At 42.1% G+C, this 15,039-nt stretch overlaps 2 protein-coding genes across 6 annotated transcripts in view; both read left to right on the top strand.

Moving 5' to 3' along the window:
* bcas3 (BCAS3 microtubule associated cell migration factor) overlaps positions 1–15,039 on the top strand; it is a 376,831-nt gene that overhangs the window by 71,621 nt on the left and 290,171 nt on the right. For all 5 annotated transcript variants that reach the window (XR_007964470.1, XM_052078874.1, XM_052078875.1 and 2 more), the window contains 3 exons: positions 113–196; positions 8,185–8,355; positions 8,961–9,054. Coding sequence is in view for 4 of the 5 variants with exons in the window: in XM_052078874.1 (XP_051934834.1) it covers positions 113–196; positions 8,185–8,355; positions 8,961–9,054 (349 nt within the window). In the remaining variant the exon portion in view is untranslated. The remainder of the gene's footprint in view (positions 1–112; positions 197–8,184; positions 8,356–8,960; positions 9,055–15,039) is intronic.
* Positions 1–15,039, top strand: part of LOC127609199 (uncharacterized) — a 99,957-nt gene that overhangs the window by 16,582 nt on the left and 68,336 nt on the right. The window lies entirely within an intron of this gene.

Consider the following 15,039-nt stretch of genomic DNA (forward strand, 5'->3'; position numbering starts at 1 on the left):
ACTACAGTACATAAGTTAGCTCAAGAGGAGAATACAGTGGAACCCCCCCCCCCCCCCGAATCGCAGGATGATTGAAACAAATATTAAGCCACTATTTACCCTGTTTTTGCAGTTAATCAGATGTCACCAGTCTCGAGGAGGAGCTTGTGATGATAATGCACAATCTTATACGGCAACAGTGATCAATGCTGCTAAGGTATGTGAAAATACATTTTTACATTTTCCTTGCACAGGAATATTTTTTCCAACTGGCTGTTTATTTTTGTTTTAGTTTTTTTGGAATTCCCTTTTACCCTTTTATTAGATTTTTTAAAAATGAAAAAATAAAGTATAATGTAGCATGTTCAGCATATACCACATAGGAATTCATGGTTTTAATTCAGGCTTGTAGAGGTAAATATAAGGAATTAAATATTTATTTTGAAAAACATGATCCAAAGACAAATTCACACATATTGTAGCGCCGTAGGATGCGGCATGATTGACGACACAAATTCCAATTGAGAATACAGGGTTTTATTCCTGGCAACCCATGAGAACTGGTCCCACCAACATGAAACATACAAAGTACATTACAAACCAAATAAAAGACCAAACCACAAAGACAATTGATTGAACATCAAATACACACACACCTCATGGGCTCAAACTCATAAGGGGCTAAACTTTTACGAAATCCTGTTTGTCTTCTTCTTGCTTAGTGTAGTTACTCATATACATACTGTACCATATATACATATATACACACACACACTTTATATATATATATATATATATATATATATATATATATATTAACGGAGGCCCAGAGAGGTGTGATGAAAAGGCCGATACCCGAGAGGTACATCCAGATGACCATACCTGAAGCACTCGAAACTGCCAAACAAAGGCTCCAAGCCTTGTCCAGTCGCCGAAAGCGGTACACGAAAGAGAATGAGGCCAGACGAATAAACAGGCTGTTCGCAACACAACCTGCGAAAGTGTACGCTCAGTGGCAGGGTCCTAACAACAGAGCTGACCCACCAAGACTGGAAACTGAAAGGTACTGGAAAGGCATATGGGAGAAGGAGGTTGCACATAACAGCAGTGCACAATGGCTGGTGACCCTGAGAGAGGAGCACAGCAACCTCCCTGAACAGAACCAGGTTACCATAACAGTGGCAGACATACAGGAAAGAGTCTCAGATATGAAGAACTGGACAGCACCAGGCCCGGACATGGTCCACACCTACTGGCTAAAGAAACTCACAGCACTCCATGAGCGCCTAGCAGTACAAATGAACCAGCTGCTGAGGGACGGGACTCACCCAGAATGGCTAACCGAAGGGCGAACCATCCTGATCATGAAGGATCCCTCAAAGGGTGCAGCCCCATCCAACTATCGGCCAATAACCTGTCTCTCCACAACATGGAAGCTCATGTCAGGCATCATTGCGGCTAAGATAAGTGGACACATGGATCAATACATGAGCGAAGTACAGAAGGGCATTGGTAGAGATACCAGAGGAGCCAAACATCAGCTCCTGGTTGACAGAACAGTCACACAAGACTGCAGGTCCCGACGTACCAACCTGTGCACAGCCTGGATTGATTACAAGAAAGCCTATGACTCAATGCCACATACATGGATCACTGAATGCTTGGAGTTGTATAAGGTGAACAGGACCCTCAGAGCCTTCGTTGCGAACTCGATGAGGATGTGGAAAACCACACTTGAAGCCAATGGCAAGCCACTTACCCAAGTGTCCATCAAATGTGGCATATATCAAGGTGATGCACTATCCCCACTGCTGTTCTGCATAGGACTGAACCCCCTAAGCCAAGTAATCACCAAGACAGGCTATGGATACCGCCTCAGAAATGGAGCTACAATCAGTCACCTCCTCTACATGAATGACATAAAGCTGTATGCTAAGAGCGAAAGGGACATAGACTCCCTGATCCACACAACCAGGATCTACAGTAGCGACATTGAGATGTCATTCGGGCTCGAGAAATGTAGTCGGATGGTGACTAAGAGAGGAAGGGTAGTCACTCCCTGAAGGAACAATAGCAGACATTGAGGACAGCTACAAGTACCTCGGTATACCACAAGCCAATGGCAACCTCGAACTGGCAACAAGGAAAGCGGCTACGGCCAAATACCTCCAGTGAGTGAGGCAAGTCCTAAGAAGCCAGCTCAATGGCAAGAATCAGACCCGGGCAATAAACAGCTATGCCCTGCAAGTGATTAGATACCCTGCAGGAATAATAAGGTGGCCAAAGGAAGAGATCCAGACCACGGACGTTAAGACCCGAAAGCTCCTAACCATGCATGGAGGGTTCCATCCCAAATCCAGCACCCTGAGACTGTACGCAAGCCGAAAGGAAGGAGGCCGGGGACTAGTGAGTGTGAGAGCCACTGTCCAGGATGAAACATCCAAGCTCCATGAATACATCAAGGAGAAGGCTCCAACGGATGACATATTCAGAGAATGTCTCAGACAATGGGGAACAGAGGATGAGGCGCTGGAAGAGGGACCATCATGGGAGGACAAGCCCCTACACGGGATGTACCACCGGACCAGAATTGAAGTAGCCGATCTCAAGAAGTCATATCAGTGGCTAGAGAGGGCTGGCCTGAATGACAGCACAGAGGCACTCATCCTGGCTGCTCAGGAGCAGGCCTTGAGCACCAGAGCCATTGAGGCCCAGATATACCACACCAGACAAGACCCAAGGTGTTGGTTGTGCAAAGAGGCACCAGAGACGATCTAACACATAACTGCAGGGTGTAAGATGCTGGCAGGGAAAGCCTACATGGAACGCCATAACCAGGTGGCTGGCATAGTCGACCAAAACATCTGTGCGGAGTATGGACTGGAAACCCCAAGGTCAAAATGGGAAACACCTCCGAAGGTGGTGGAGAATGACAGAGCGAAGATCCTGTGGGACTTCCAGATCCAGACTGACAAGATGGTAATGGCGAACCAACCAGATATCGTGATCATAGATAAAGGGCAGAGGAAAGACATTGTAGTGGATGTAGCGGTCCCAAGTGATGGAAACATCAGAAAGAAGGAACACGACAAACTCGAGAAATATCAAGGGCTCAGAGAGGAGATGGAGATAGCCTGGAAGGTAAAGGTGACAGTCGTGCCTGTGGTGGTCGAAGCACTCGGGGCAGTGACCCCCAAACTAGATGAGTGGTTGCAACAGATCCCGGGAACAACGTCTGACATCTCAGTCCAGAAAGGCACAGTGTTGCGAACAGCAAGGATACTGCGCAGAACCCTCAAGCTTCCTGTCCTCTGGTAGAGGACCCGAGCTGAATGAGGGACGGACACCACCCGAAGGGGGAGGGGTGAGATGAGGATTTTGTGTGTGTGTGTGTGTGTGTGGCGGATGCTGGTCTGTCAAGGAGGGGAAGCTCAATTTCGCTCTACATCATAAAATATGTCTGATTATTTATATGTGAATTCTACTCTCCGTTCCTTTTCAAGAAAATGATATGTGACCCTGTCATACCATACCTCAAGGCGTCTTTTCCAGGGTCTTAACTGGGGTGATATAAGTCAGTCTGCGAACACAAGCAACTCCAATAAAACACAAGAGAAATAAAATATTAATCTGTCGCTCGTCGTTTTGAACAAAGATAGTGTCACTAAGGTGATTAGAAGAAGTCTCCAGTTCAACTCAGAACAGAATGAGAATTGACAAATGCTCCCATGGATGTCTACACCAAAAGATCGGTGAATGGCTCATTTCTCTGTCAGTCAAAAAGAGATTCAGCCTCAGACAAATCATCCAATCATCATGCAGAAAAGCAGAGCGTCCGGGTCAGCCCACAAACGCCCACTGTCCATAGACTCCCAGAGACGCTGAGCATCCGATGGGTGGGACAAAACCAGCATTTATCCAATGGCTCGTGTCATTTTAATGCATTGGGACTATCGAGACTCCCAGCGCCTGCACTGTCGATGCTCAGCGTCCACAGTTTAAAGCACAGTGAAGCTGCGAGAATGAATGAGAAGATGGAATGAAAAGCAGAGCATCCGGGTCATCCCATAAACGCCCACTCTCCATAGACTCCCAGAGACGCTGAGCGTCCGATGAGCGGGACAAAACGAGCATTTATCCAATGGCTCGTGTCGTTTTAATGCATTGGGACTACTCTCGAGACTCCCAGCGCCCTCACTGTCGACGCTCAGCGTCCACAGTTTAAAGCACAGTGAAGCTGCAGGAATGAATGAGAAGAGACTTGCGTTGTAACCAGTAGTAAGAAGCTGTGATTCGGAACAGAAGTTGAGCACCTTGTAGCGCATATTTAGTCAATGACATGTCTACGCAATTGTATCTACAGACATATATTTGATCACTTATTTTTTGACATATTAGGGGAAGCTGAGCTTCCCTTTCAGTCTTCGAGCAATCGCCTCTGACACACACGCACACACACACACACACACACACACACACACACACACACACTACTTCTACTACTACTATTTCAGTAAATTACTCTACAGTACCATTACAACATTTTCAGCATTTGAATCATTGAGCATCCACAAATAAATTACACAGATGCTTTTCTCAACTGTCTTTAGTCAGATTGGGATGGTAGGCATACAGGTAAAATGCACTTAAGATTTCCCCAGCAGTGGACAAGAGGGCAGGTTGGTGTTGAGGTGACTCTTCATGCACACATATCTGACTCGTGGTGGAGCAGTTTGGATGTAACCATTTTTTTTCTTTGAAAGGGATCAGTGTGGAAGCAAATTGTAAACTGACTGCTGTTATTAACGTTTATATGGGCAACATCACAAGCAATTTAATTTTTAATGTAGTCATGTATTATTAATAGATTCATTGCCCACAATAACTATGGCAACTGGGGTGGCATTTAGTGGGGAGTTGGAAGCGACCAGCACCACTGCCAGAGATGCAATCCTACTAAGATAATACTTCTTTCTCTGTCCCCCATTTCATACATTTTTCAAATGTAGCTTGCTAAAAATGAGACTCCTGCCCTGTGTCTTGATTGGTCCAAGGAATATTATAGCTTGGTAGAATCATTTTTTTTAAAGTTCATTTTAATTTAGTTGGGTTTCTTGTTAATATGCTACATGGTCTTGTTTTATTCTTATTTTAGGTTGAGTTTTGTTTAGCTGGATTTCATAGCCCAATGAAATGAAAAGAAATGACTGTCACTGATTATGAGCATTCACTTGCCATTATGACATTAAGATTGATATGAATCAATCACCAAATCTGCCTTTTTCAGCATATAAATATCTACTTCTGTCACTCTCAGATTAAATTGCCAAGACGCTCATCCATATTATGACTATTCGGCGCAAAGGGCATGGGCATTACGGGGTCTAATGTTCCATCGTGACAATAAACGTTGCTTGCTGTAACTTGACTTGATTGTATTTTGTTCAAATTTCACTTTATTTATAAGTCTTAGCCTAAAGACATTCAAAGTCATTTTTCACTCCAGTGGTAGTTCCACCCACTGGCTATACACGTTGACCAAATTTATCTCGGATTTGCACGGAAGAGTGTTTAGGCCTTCATGAAGTTGCAACAAGAAGTGTGATATTTCGCGAAAAGCTGTCACCATGTCAATGCACTGTTCGGCATGAAAACAACAGTACTCTAAAGCAGGGGTCCCCAACCACCGGTCCATGGACCGGTGGCGGTCCACAGGGCATTTGGTACCGGGCCGCACAGAAATAACTTGCCTTAATTCGGTTTTATTTATTTCGGAATACAAAATATGTTTTATTTCCGTCTACATCCGTCTCTGTCACGCTTGACACGTGTCAAACCACGCTTCTACGTCACATGACCGATTACGCAAAAAAAAAAACTGCTGGAGATCGCAAATGACGGCGGCCTTAAAAGGACGTTCGATACAACTGGATTAAAGTTATGGCTGAATATTCTGAGATCGCCACAATAGCACTGTCGCGGGGATTTTCTGCAGCAACGGCGACTGAAACAAAATTACGAAGTAGACTGGACATAAAACACTCACTTGAGGTGTCATTTTCTCCTATTACCATGAGATGGGACCGTCTGGTTTCCCCCGAGGCTGTGGTGAGTCGTCATGTACATGCACTTTGAATTTGCATTCTATCGTATTTAAAAGGCATTAAACATGACCATCGCGATCAGAGTGTTGCGGCCAGATTAGACGCTCCTTGTTTATTAATTTATATTTCGAAAACACCACAGTTTTCATGCAGCTCTTACCATATTATTTTGTTGTATTATTTCCGCCTCACCTTGAATGCTAGTCCCTGAAAATATTGTCTGACATAAATCGGTCCGTGGGGCAAAAAAGGTTGGGGACCCCTGCTCTAAAGGGTCTACACATGCACAAAAACTCGTGAAACTTTGCAAACACATCAGTCGTAGCAACAGCATCAATATTTGATGAGGTTATTGTGCGCTTTCTGGTTGTTTATTTTTTTAAATGATTCAACAATGTCCCCTAAAACGTTTTTATTTATTTATTTTTGCGGAAGAAGCGCTGGTTGTACGTGTCACCAAGATCAACTGCATTTTGCAGGTATAAAGTTCTACTAAAAAGTTCTACTAAAAAGTTTAATGGAGGTGTTTGCTAAAGCTAACAGAAAGGCTGCCATTTTTAATTGTCTTTCACCTTTGGATCCATTTTTGACCTTTTATAGAGGTCACATTTTTTTAAAAAGTCCAAGAGATGTTGCCTGATTGTCTTGAAACTGTGGGTGTATCATTCTACGATAATCCAGGCGACCAGGAAAAACAGCTTATTTTGCCGAACGCTGTAGCCATGGTGATGAGCTAATTTTGGCCAATTCATCTGAATTTTATCAATTCATTTTGCAAAAAAACATAACAAACCAAAAAAAACCCCACAAAAACAAATGGCTTAATTGCACCTGCTACAAATTTTTAATCAAGCAGTCCTGATTAAACATTTCACCAAGATCTCCCAAGAATTGGGGGCAAATGTAAAAGCCCATTACCTTAAAAAAGTCTGGAACTTTCCTCAAAACTCAAAAGAAATTCAGCCATTTTCCATTTCCTAATAAATGTCACCTAATTTTTGGCATTTATAGAGTTCATATTTTATCAAAATAGCTTTTAATCGGATGTACTTTACAATATAATGAAGATGACAAAGTGTCCCCAGGTATATGGCGCGACACATCGACTGGATAAAAGAAGGCGAGTTTAAGCTGTTTAAGTGTCTACTGGATTTGGTGCGCATGGATCTGTAGCGTCTGCCTGAGGGGAGTAGCTGGAAAAGGTGGTGGGCAGGGTGCGGGGGATCCAGGAGGATTGGTTTTGTTCTGGAGTGCAAAAGCTTTGTCATATTGTTAACATTTTCATGTTCGCAGTGCAGTATAGTTTTCCCATAGGATGGTGATATTTTTAGATTTTTGGATGAATTGGTAGCTTTGACATTATTTATATGATTTTTGTTTTTCAGCCAGTAGACATGGTTTTCCTCCTCTGTGTTAATCAATGGCTTTGTTTGGATAACATCTCTGATGTCCACAACTGCAGTTATTATAAAAAGACATTAGTGTTGATCAATCTGTGTCTGAATGCCTTTGTGAATAATTGATGGCTGTGCTCGCAAATTACATGCACACACTGACACATGCAAATATAATTGTACGCACACAAAACGCCAACAGATACTTAGTGCGTCTGATGGATTGATGATGAGAAACAAGTGGTGATCCACAGACCTCAACAAAAATATGCTTGGCGCCACATTGTATTGACAGTGGCCGCCTGAATGCTTCATTAGACTCTCCAGAGCCTCATTTGGTGTTGGCATACACACAGTCTCACACATTGGACTCCATTAGGCAAACACAGTGTATTATGCAAGACAGACTACACTTAAGTAGCACTATCCTTTAATAAAGGCACAGAGGTGTTTTTGAGCCAGACACCCTGGCTGGGCTTTAAACAGACTCAGAGGAACATAATGCACACACATTGAGTGGATAGACATTCCCTGGTGCACACACACTTAGTGACAAACTTTGCACATCTCTCTGCCTGCTGTGGATTTCAGAAAAATAAGTGCCAAAAATGCTGAACATTCTTTTTCAACTGAATACATCATTCTATTTTCAAACTAAATTGAAGATTAATTGTAAACTCACCATTGTTGATTGTTTCTCCCTTTAGACTCTGAAGACAGGTCTCAGCATGGTTGGGAAGGTTGTGACCCAGTTGACTGGTAGTCTCCCAGCATGTACTTCAGAAGAAGAAGGGTCCCCTCACAACATGAGTCGTCGTAGCATCCATAACGCTGGTGTGGTCACAGTCATTGACAGTGATAAAGTTGGCGAGGGACAGGTCTGTCCATTTTTCTTTTACTTCTGGTCATTGTGAAAGGGTTGATTCAATTTAAAAAAAATATATGTATCATTGTATTTATATATTCCGATTATAATTACAGCCCGAGCAGCAACTGCTGTGGAATTTCTACTGTTTTTCTAGAAATTATTTTCGCCTGAGCAGTCTAGACATTGTCATTAGGGCCTGATCAGCGGCTGCTGCGACGTCTCTATTGTTTTTGTCGAAATTATTATTATTATTATTATTGTTATTATTATTATTGCCCAAGAAGCAACTGCTGTGAGGACCCTATTGTTTTTGTAGGAATTTGTTGTTGTTGTTGTTATTTTTCTCTTATTATTATTATTATTATTATTACTACAATAATATAATAATAATAATATATGACACATGAGAGGTGAAATAAGTTGTATAAAAAAAAAAAAACTGGCATCTCAGCAAGGGCTGGTTAGACCTGTCCTCTTCCAATGACAAAGTCAAACATTATTGTATTATTTATAGAACATGATTTGGTCTTTTTCGTGTTTATCTGTTGGTTCGTCTTGTTTTTTTTAATTTTTATAATTTTTTTCTTGCAAGTAATATTTGTCTGCTTGCTGCAGGTCCTGGTGAGCGAGGACTCAGAAACCGAAGGATTGGTGGCTCATTTTCCAGCTCATGACAAACCCATATCCTGCATGCAGTTCAATCCCAGTGGTAAGACACACCCACAAGCATATGTTTAGTTTCTGATAAAGGGTGTGTGAGCTCACAACGGAGCTGAGTCCCAAAGTAGTCTTGCATTCGACTGTATTTAGCGTGGATGAAACTGCCTCCTCACTCTGCTGCAAATAAAAATCCGCAAAAGGGATATATCTCGGTGACCTCTGATACACACACACACACACACACACAGAGAAAAAAGCCATACTGAAAATCAGCAAAATTCCCTCAAATGTGGTTCTTATTATGAAGCCAAAATAAATAAATAATTGCTCGTGAAGGAAATACAATTTGTTTGGCTATAATTCTTAAAGCAAGTCAATAAACTTAGTAGTCCTTTAAACACAGTAAAAGGTCTTCAAAAAAAATCTGAAAAGATTTATGCCCAAAATCTTTACTTAAAAACATTTTTTCTTACTTTGAGAATGTATACTTTCTGGGGCTTCACATACCAAATAAAGCTTACAATAGGAAATATTTTTTGAAACAGAGCATGTGGTTTCCAATTTTTGTGGGTACCAAGAATTTCTTCCTTAATTGCAAAAATAATAAGCAAAAATAGCTGAGCATAAGACGGTTTCCTTCAGAAAGTACACTGAAACCGACCAATTTAGGTGTGTGTGTGTGTGTGTGTGTGTGTGTGTGCATGTGTGTGCATGTGTGTGTGTGTGTGTGTGTGTGTGTGTGTGTATGTGTCTGCGTGCGTGTTCATGTGCGTGTGTGAGAATAAACACATCCAACGCTCCAAACAGTGCAATCTCATGTTGCTCATCTTGTCAACCTAAAATTTGGTTCGTTTTTGACATAAATTACATCAGCGAAAACCTCCGTTCATCTTTAAAAACTTTTTTTGGTGTGTCCCAGAAGACCAATTCAAAGACTTTTCATCATCTTAAACTGAATGTGAACTTTGTCCTTAAACTATTCTCCCGGTAACTAAGATTATGCTCTCAGTTAACAAGCTCAACACACCAGTAATGATGGACCAAAAAAAAAAATGCCATAACCATCATGCTGCAGACAAAAACAGGAGTCAAACAGTGCCTGGAAATCCAAACACTTTGGATGGGAACTATTATGTCAGAAACCCATGTGGCTTTTGTGTATTGGAGACTCAACAGAGAGAGTACCAACTGGAAGCCACTTCTGAGTCTGGCAGCTGGTGCTTTGCAGTGATACGGCGGGTCTGTGGATCTATTCCTAGTGGTGTAATTAAAGGGATGAAGAAGAAGTATTGTGGCAAAATGTTCCCTTCAAACAGCTGCATTGTGTGTGCTAGTTTTATCACATCTCTTCATTCGTCCTTAAGATCCTTGATGTAATTATTAGGTACGATGCCATGGTCAAAATACACTTGTGTTTTCATGAGGCTATCTTGTCAAACAATGTGTGCATTTTTAGATTGCGAATGGCAGCCATCAGTGGGGTGAGTAGTTCAAGCCACTCTTTTGAGGTACAAATGAAACTGTTAAGTTGGTTTCCAGGTGTTGCCTGTGACCACTTTAATGACGATTGGACTCGAGCGCTCTCAGCAGGCATATGCTGTTACAAAGTGTAAATCGTCTTAAAGTGGCTACATTTATTTTTACGTGCAGCATAAATGGAAATGATGGAGATGGAGTGTTTTTTTTTTCTTTGAGAGCAATTTTCCAAGCACTACCCTAATGAAACAACAAAGACTGAATGTTGGTTGATGGTGGCTTTGAGGACAGGTTAGTTTGTTAAATGATCCCAACTGCAAACATTTGTCTGCATCTCCCCTCATTCAGTTTGAATATAAATGAATACATTTGTGTGTGTGTGTGTGTGTGTGTGTGTGCATATATATATATATATATATATATATATATATGAGCTGTCAGTTTAGCGCGTTTTTATTGGCATTAATTTAACTAAATTTTAATGGGATTAAATGTTTTCTCGCAAGATGAACGGGGCACACGTCACAGCGTTGCTCTATAAATAAACCAGAAACAAACAAAACAACAAGCGCACTGCACAGGTCCAGGCACGTTTGTTTTGCCAGCCACGGCAGCGCGAGACACAGAAAGCGGATACTTAAAGAGTTTATGAATGGAAAGTTTACTTTTAAAAATTTGCCAGATTGTTCCACTGACAAGATCAAAGTTACCTGTATGTTTTTCAGTCGTAAACTGAGCTATCATCATAGCACATTGAGACTGAAATACCACTTAATGTCCAAGCACACAGCTGACGTGAGTACCCCACCCCCTCGTCGAAGACAGACAGCTATGAATCATTTCAAAACGAAGAAAATGGCTGACACGACGAAGAACAAATTTGCTGAAGCCATAGCTAAATAAATGGCTCCTGCATGCAAGCCTGTCAACATTTTCCACAGCTCGACTTAAGCTGAAAACATTCGCATTGCGTCTAACGACTCGACTACGAATTGCCAGCGAGAGCCTCCATTACAAGCTGTGTATAAGATTGTACGTAGCGGAGAAGGCTAAGGTACACCAAGGGGGAAAAGACACTGTTTCGGGAGAGAAATAAGAGACTAGGATAATGAGCCTCTGGTGAATAAAGAGCAGGTTGCCTGTCGAATACGATTTATGCCACAAGTAACGTGATTGTTACTTGTTTGGAACTATTTTTTGTGGAAGGTTCCAGTGTTCCCTGTCCATATAAATGAAGCGGGTGGAGCCGCTCTGTGTTCGTCTGACTGACGGTGCGCTTAGGCACGTCGAGAGTTCAGCGGTGCAGTGGTAGTGACCACACCGAAAATAAGAAAACATCTCCAGTGTTGTGCCTCGAACCAAGTGTAGTCATCCAAAATTATGTCTCCACAAAACCGTAGAGAGACTTCCGCGCAAGAAGGACCAACAGAATCAACATAGCCTGACTGCTGTGATCAAAGCAAACTTGAGAAAAACGAAGTATGCAAACATGACTTAAATCCACTATCGGCTGAGTACTAGTTTACCTTAGATGTGCACTTTATAATGTTATATTGCTCTGTTTTGATTCCATAAAAAGAGCTGTTAAAGCAGCTGTTGTGTGAAAAAATATTTTTTCACTGTTGTTGATGGACAGTAATATTGTGTGAGAGATTATGTGTGAATAACTGCTCCAAGTGAAAAATGTTCATCTAAAATTTAAAATCGAAATTGTTTTTTCAGTAAATTTTTGTACATAGAAATCATGATTCCATGTTGATGACAGCATTAAAATGGGGAAATATAGGACAAAAAATATAAAAGGAAATTCAGGAACGATAAAAAATGTGCGAGTAATCACGATTAATTTTTTGTGATTTTTTGTTAATTAAGATGGTTGGATTTTTGATTAGATTAAATATTGTAATCGTTTGACAGCACTAATATAGAGAGAGAGAGAGAGAGAGAGAGAGAGAGAGAGAGAGAGAGAGAGAGAGAGAGAGAGAGAGAGAGAGAGAGAGAGAGAGAGAGAGAGAGAGAGAGAGAGAGAGAGAGAGAGAGAGAGAGAGAGAGAGAGAGAGAGAGAGAGAGAGAGAGAGAGAGAGAGAGAGAGAGAGAGAGAGAGAGAGAGAGAGAGAGAGAGAGAGAGAGAGAGAGAGAGAGAGAGAGAGAGAGAGAGAGAGAGCGCGCGCAGGCAAGCTGGGGAGCAGTCTGCCAATGAATGAAGGGTGGGCGTGTAAGTGGACGCTAAAGGGACGTCGCAAGCAGGTACCAACACATGTATAGAGTGTGGCAATGTGCATTGTTGCAAAACAACTCTGGTTTTGGTTTCTAAGAACCCCTGAAAATAAATTCGACAAAGAGACACGCCTACGAAGCTCAGTTCAAACTTAAAGCCACCGGTTATGCTTTTGGCATGCGTGCCCATCTCACAGCAGCGGTGAAAAACCAAGTCAAGCAAATGAACTCTGAGCTTGCCGTTATTCCCGGAGGCTTGACTAAAGAACTCCAACCGCTGGACATCGGCATCAACCGGGCGTTCAAAGTAAAGTTGCGAACGGCATGGGAACAATGGATGATCGGTGGCAAACACAACTTTAGAAAGAGTGAGAGGCAGCGCTTGGTGAGTTACGCCACAATACGCAACAACGAGAGGGAACGCAGCGTTTTTGATGGATTACTGTACTTGCACAATTGTTCAATTCTTTCTACACACACGCGCGCTGCCACCATGTTTCGCTCTGTTCTTTACTTTCAAATGTGGGAAAGCTTCACACGAGAGAAATGTTGACTTTGCTGTTGCTACTCCTTTCCGCTCGGCAATGCGTAGCAACTCACACTAGCATGTGATGCATTCAATGACAACTGAGATGTGCAGTCCTCTGCTTCTGATACAGAGGATGAGGACTTTGATGGATTTCTGGGTGATGATTGATCGAAAAACGCGAGAACATTGTACAATGGCTAAATAAAATACACCCGAACTCAGTTCTGCTTTCGTTGCCTTTTTAAAAACGTGTTTGTAGCTTGTATCTGTATGTCTTGGCATGCTACCGTATGCTTCAAGCTAACTTGTTAGCGTGCGCATGCATGCCGTATGTTTAAGCTGGCGTATGTTTTACCACTGTAAAACTGCGCCCATTAAGACAGTGCGGTTTGTCTATGTGTAAAATACAGAAATGTCACCCATTAATGAGACTGCGCCCGACCGTACGGTGCGTCGAATAGTCGTGAAAATACGGTAGTCAACAAATGAAAAGTGCCTTCCCTGGTTCAAGATGTGCCGTGCCCTAAAGCCGCTTATGATCATCTTTAAACTCTGCAATGATTTTGTTGCTCTTACGAATGATTGTTGAAATTGTTGAGTTTGGCAATTTGTAGTCTTGGGTGAGCTCCGTCTGGGAGACTCTTGTCTCTTGATAGTGAGAGACAATTTCAGCTTTTCACAAACAGCGAGTCAGAGGGGGGGTAAGTGATGATGAAAAGTGGCACCAGGACAAATACCTGGGGCAGACCTGAATTGAGAGAGGGGATGAATTTGAATCAATGGAGTTGAATGAACTGAGTGTGGCCAGAGGTAAGTTGTGAACCCCTTCAAGGAAGTGTGGGAGATGCAAAGTTGTTCTGAGTAACAGTAGTAACTTTACATTTGAATTTAATTCAGTCCCACTTAAAACATAAAGCCGACATTGGTTGTGATAGTGATTCAATGGTCACTTAAACCAGCGGTCCCCGACATTTTTTGATGGTTTTATGTCTGATAATATTTTCAGGGACCGGCCTTTAAGGTGTGACAGATAAATACAGCAAAATAATATGATATGACCTGCAGTTTTGAAAACTGGTGTTTTCAAAACATAATAATAAGCACGAATGATGACATGAGGAACGTCCTATCTGGCCGCAACACTCTCCGGTCGCTATGGTAACATTTAAACGTGCCTTCAAAATACGATACACCGCAAATACAAAGTGCAGAAAAACATGACTCACCATCGCCGCATATTATGCAGAGTGGGCTTGTTGTGTGGGAATCTCCTGTTACGATAAATGCGTATTTTAAGTAGGACTCTCGATACTGTCTACTAAATCTAGCCTTTCTCTTGAAAGTCGTGGGCTCCCCTTCTGTCCCCTGGCTGGGCCTTTTCCCCTTCCCAGAAACGTTTGTTTTTTACTAAGTTTGCTAGCTCCTGCGTTTCATTTTTAGCAGTAACATATCACGTGACCGAGAGGCGCGCATTGACCTGTGTCAAGAGTGACATACTGTCGAAGGATGTAACAGAGGATCCGGTAATATATCAAAATAACGCATGCAGGTCACGTTGGGGACGTATTTGGTTCACACACCAGACAGATTGAGGTCGCATTTAATATGTATTTTGCACGCTTCCACAAAAATAAATAAACAAATAAATCCTATTTCACCCAAAAATCCGAATTGAGCCTTAACAGCTGCAGTGCGAACCTAGCCATAGACTGGCCAAGTCAGTTACCAGACCTGAACCCAATAGCATTTTGCATCCTGAAGAGGATACTGGAGAAAGGAACCCCCAGAAACAAACAAGAATTGAAAGATGCT

Source organism: Hippocampus zosterae, chromosome 10, assembly GCF_025434085.1.
Source record: "Hippocampus zosterae strain Florida chromosome 10, ASM2543408v3, whole genome shotgun sequence".
Classification (NCBI taxonomy): Eukaryota; Metazoa; Chordata; class Actinopteri; order Syngnathiformes; family Syngnathidae; genus Hippocampus; species Hippocampus zosterae.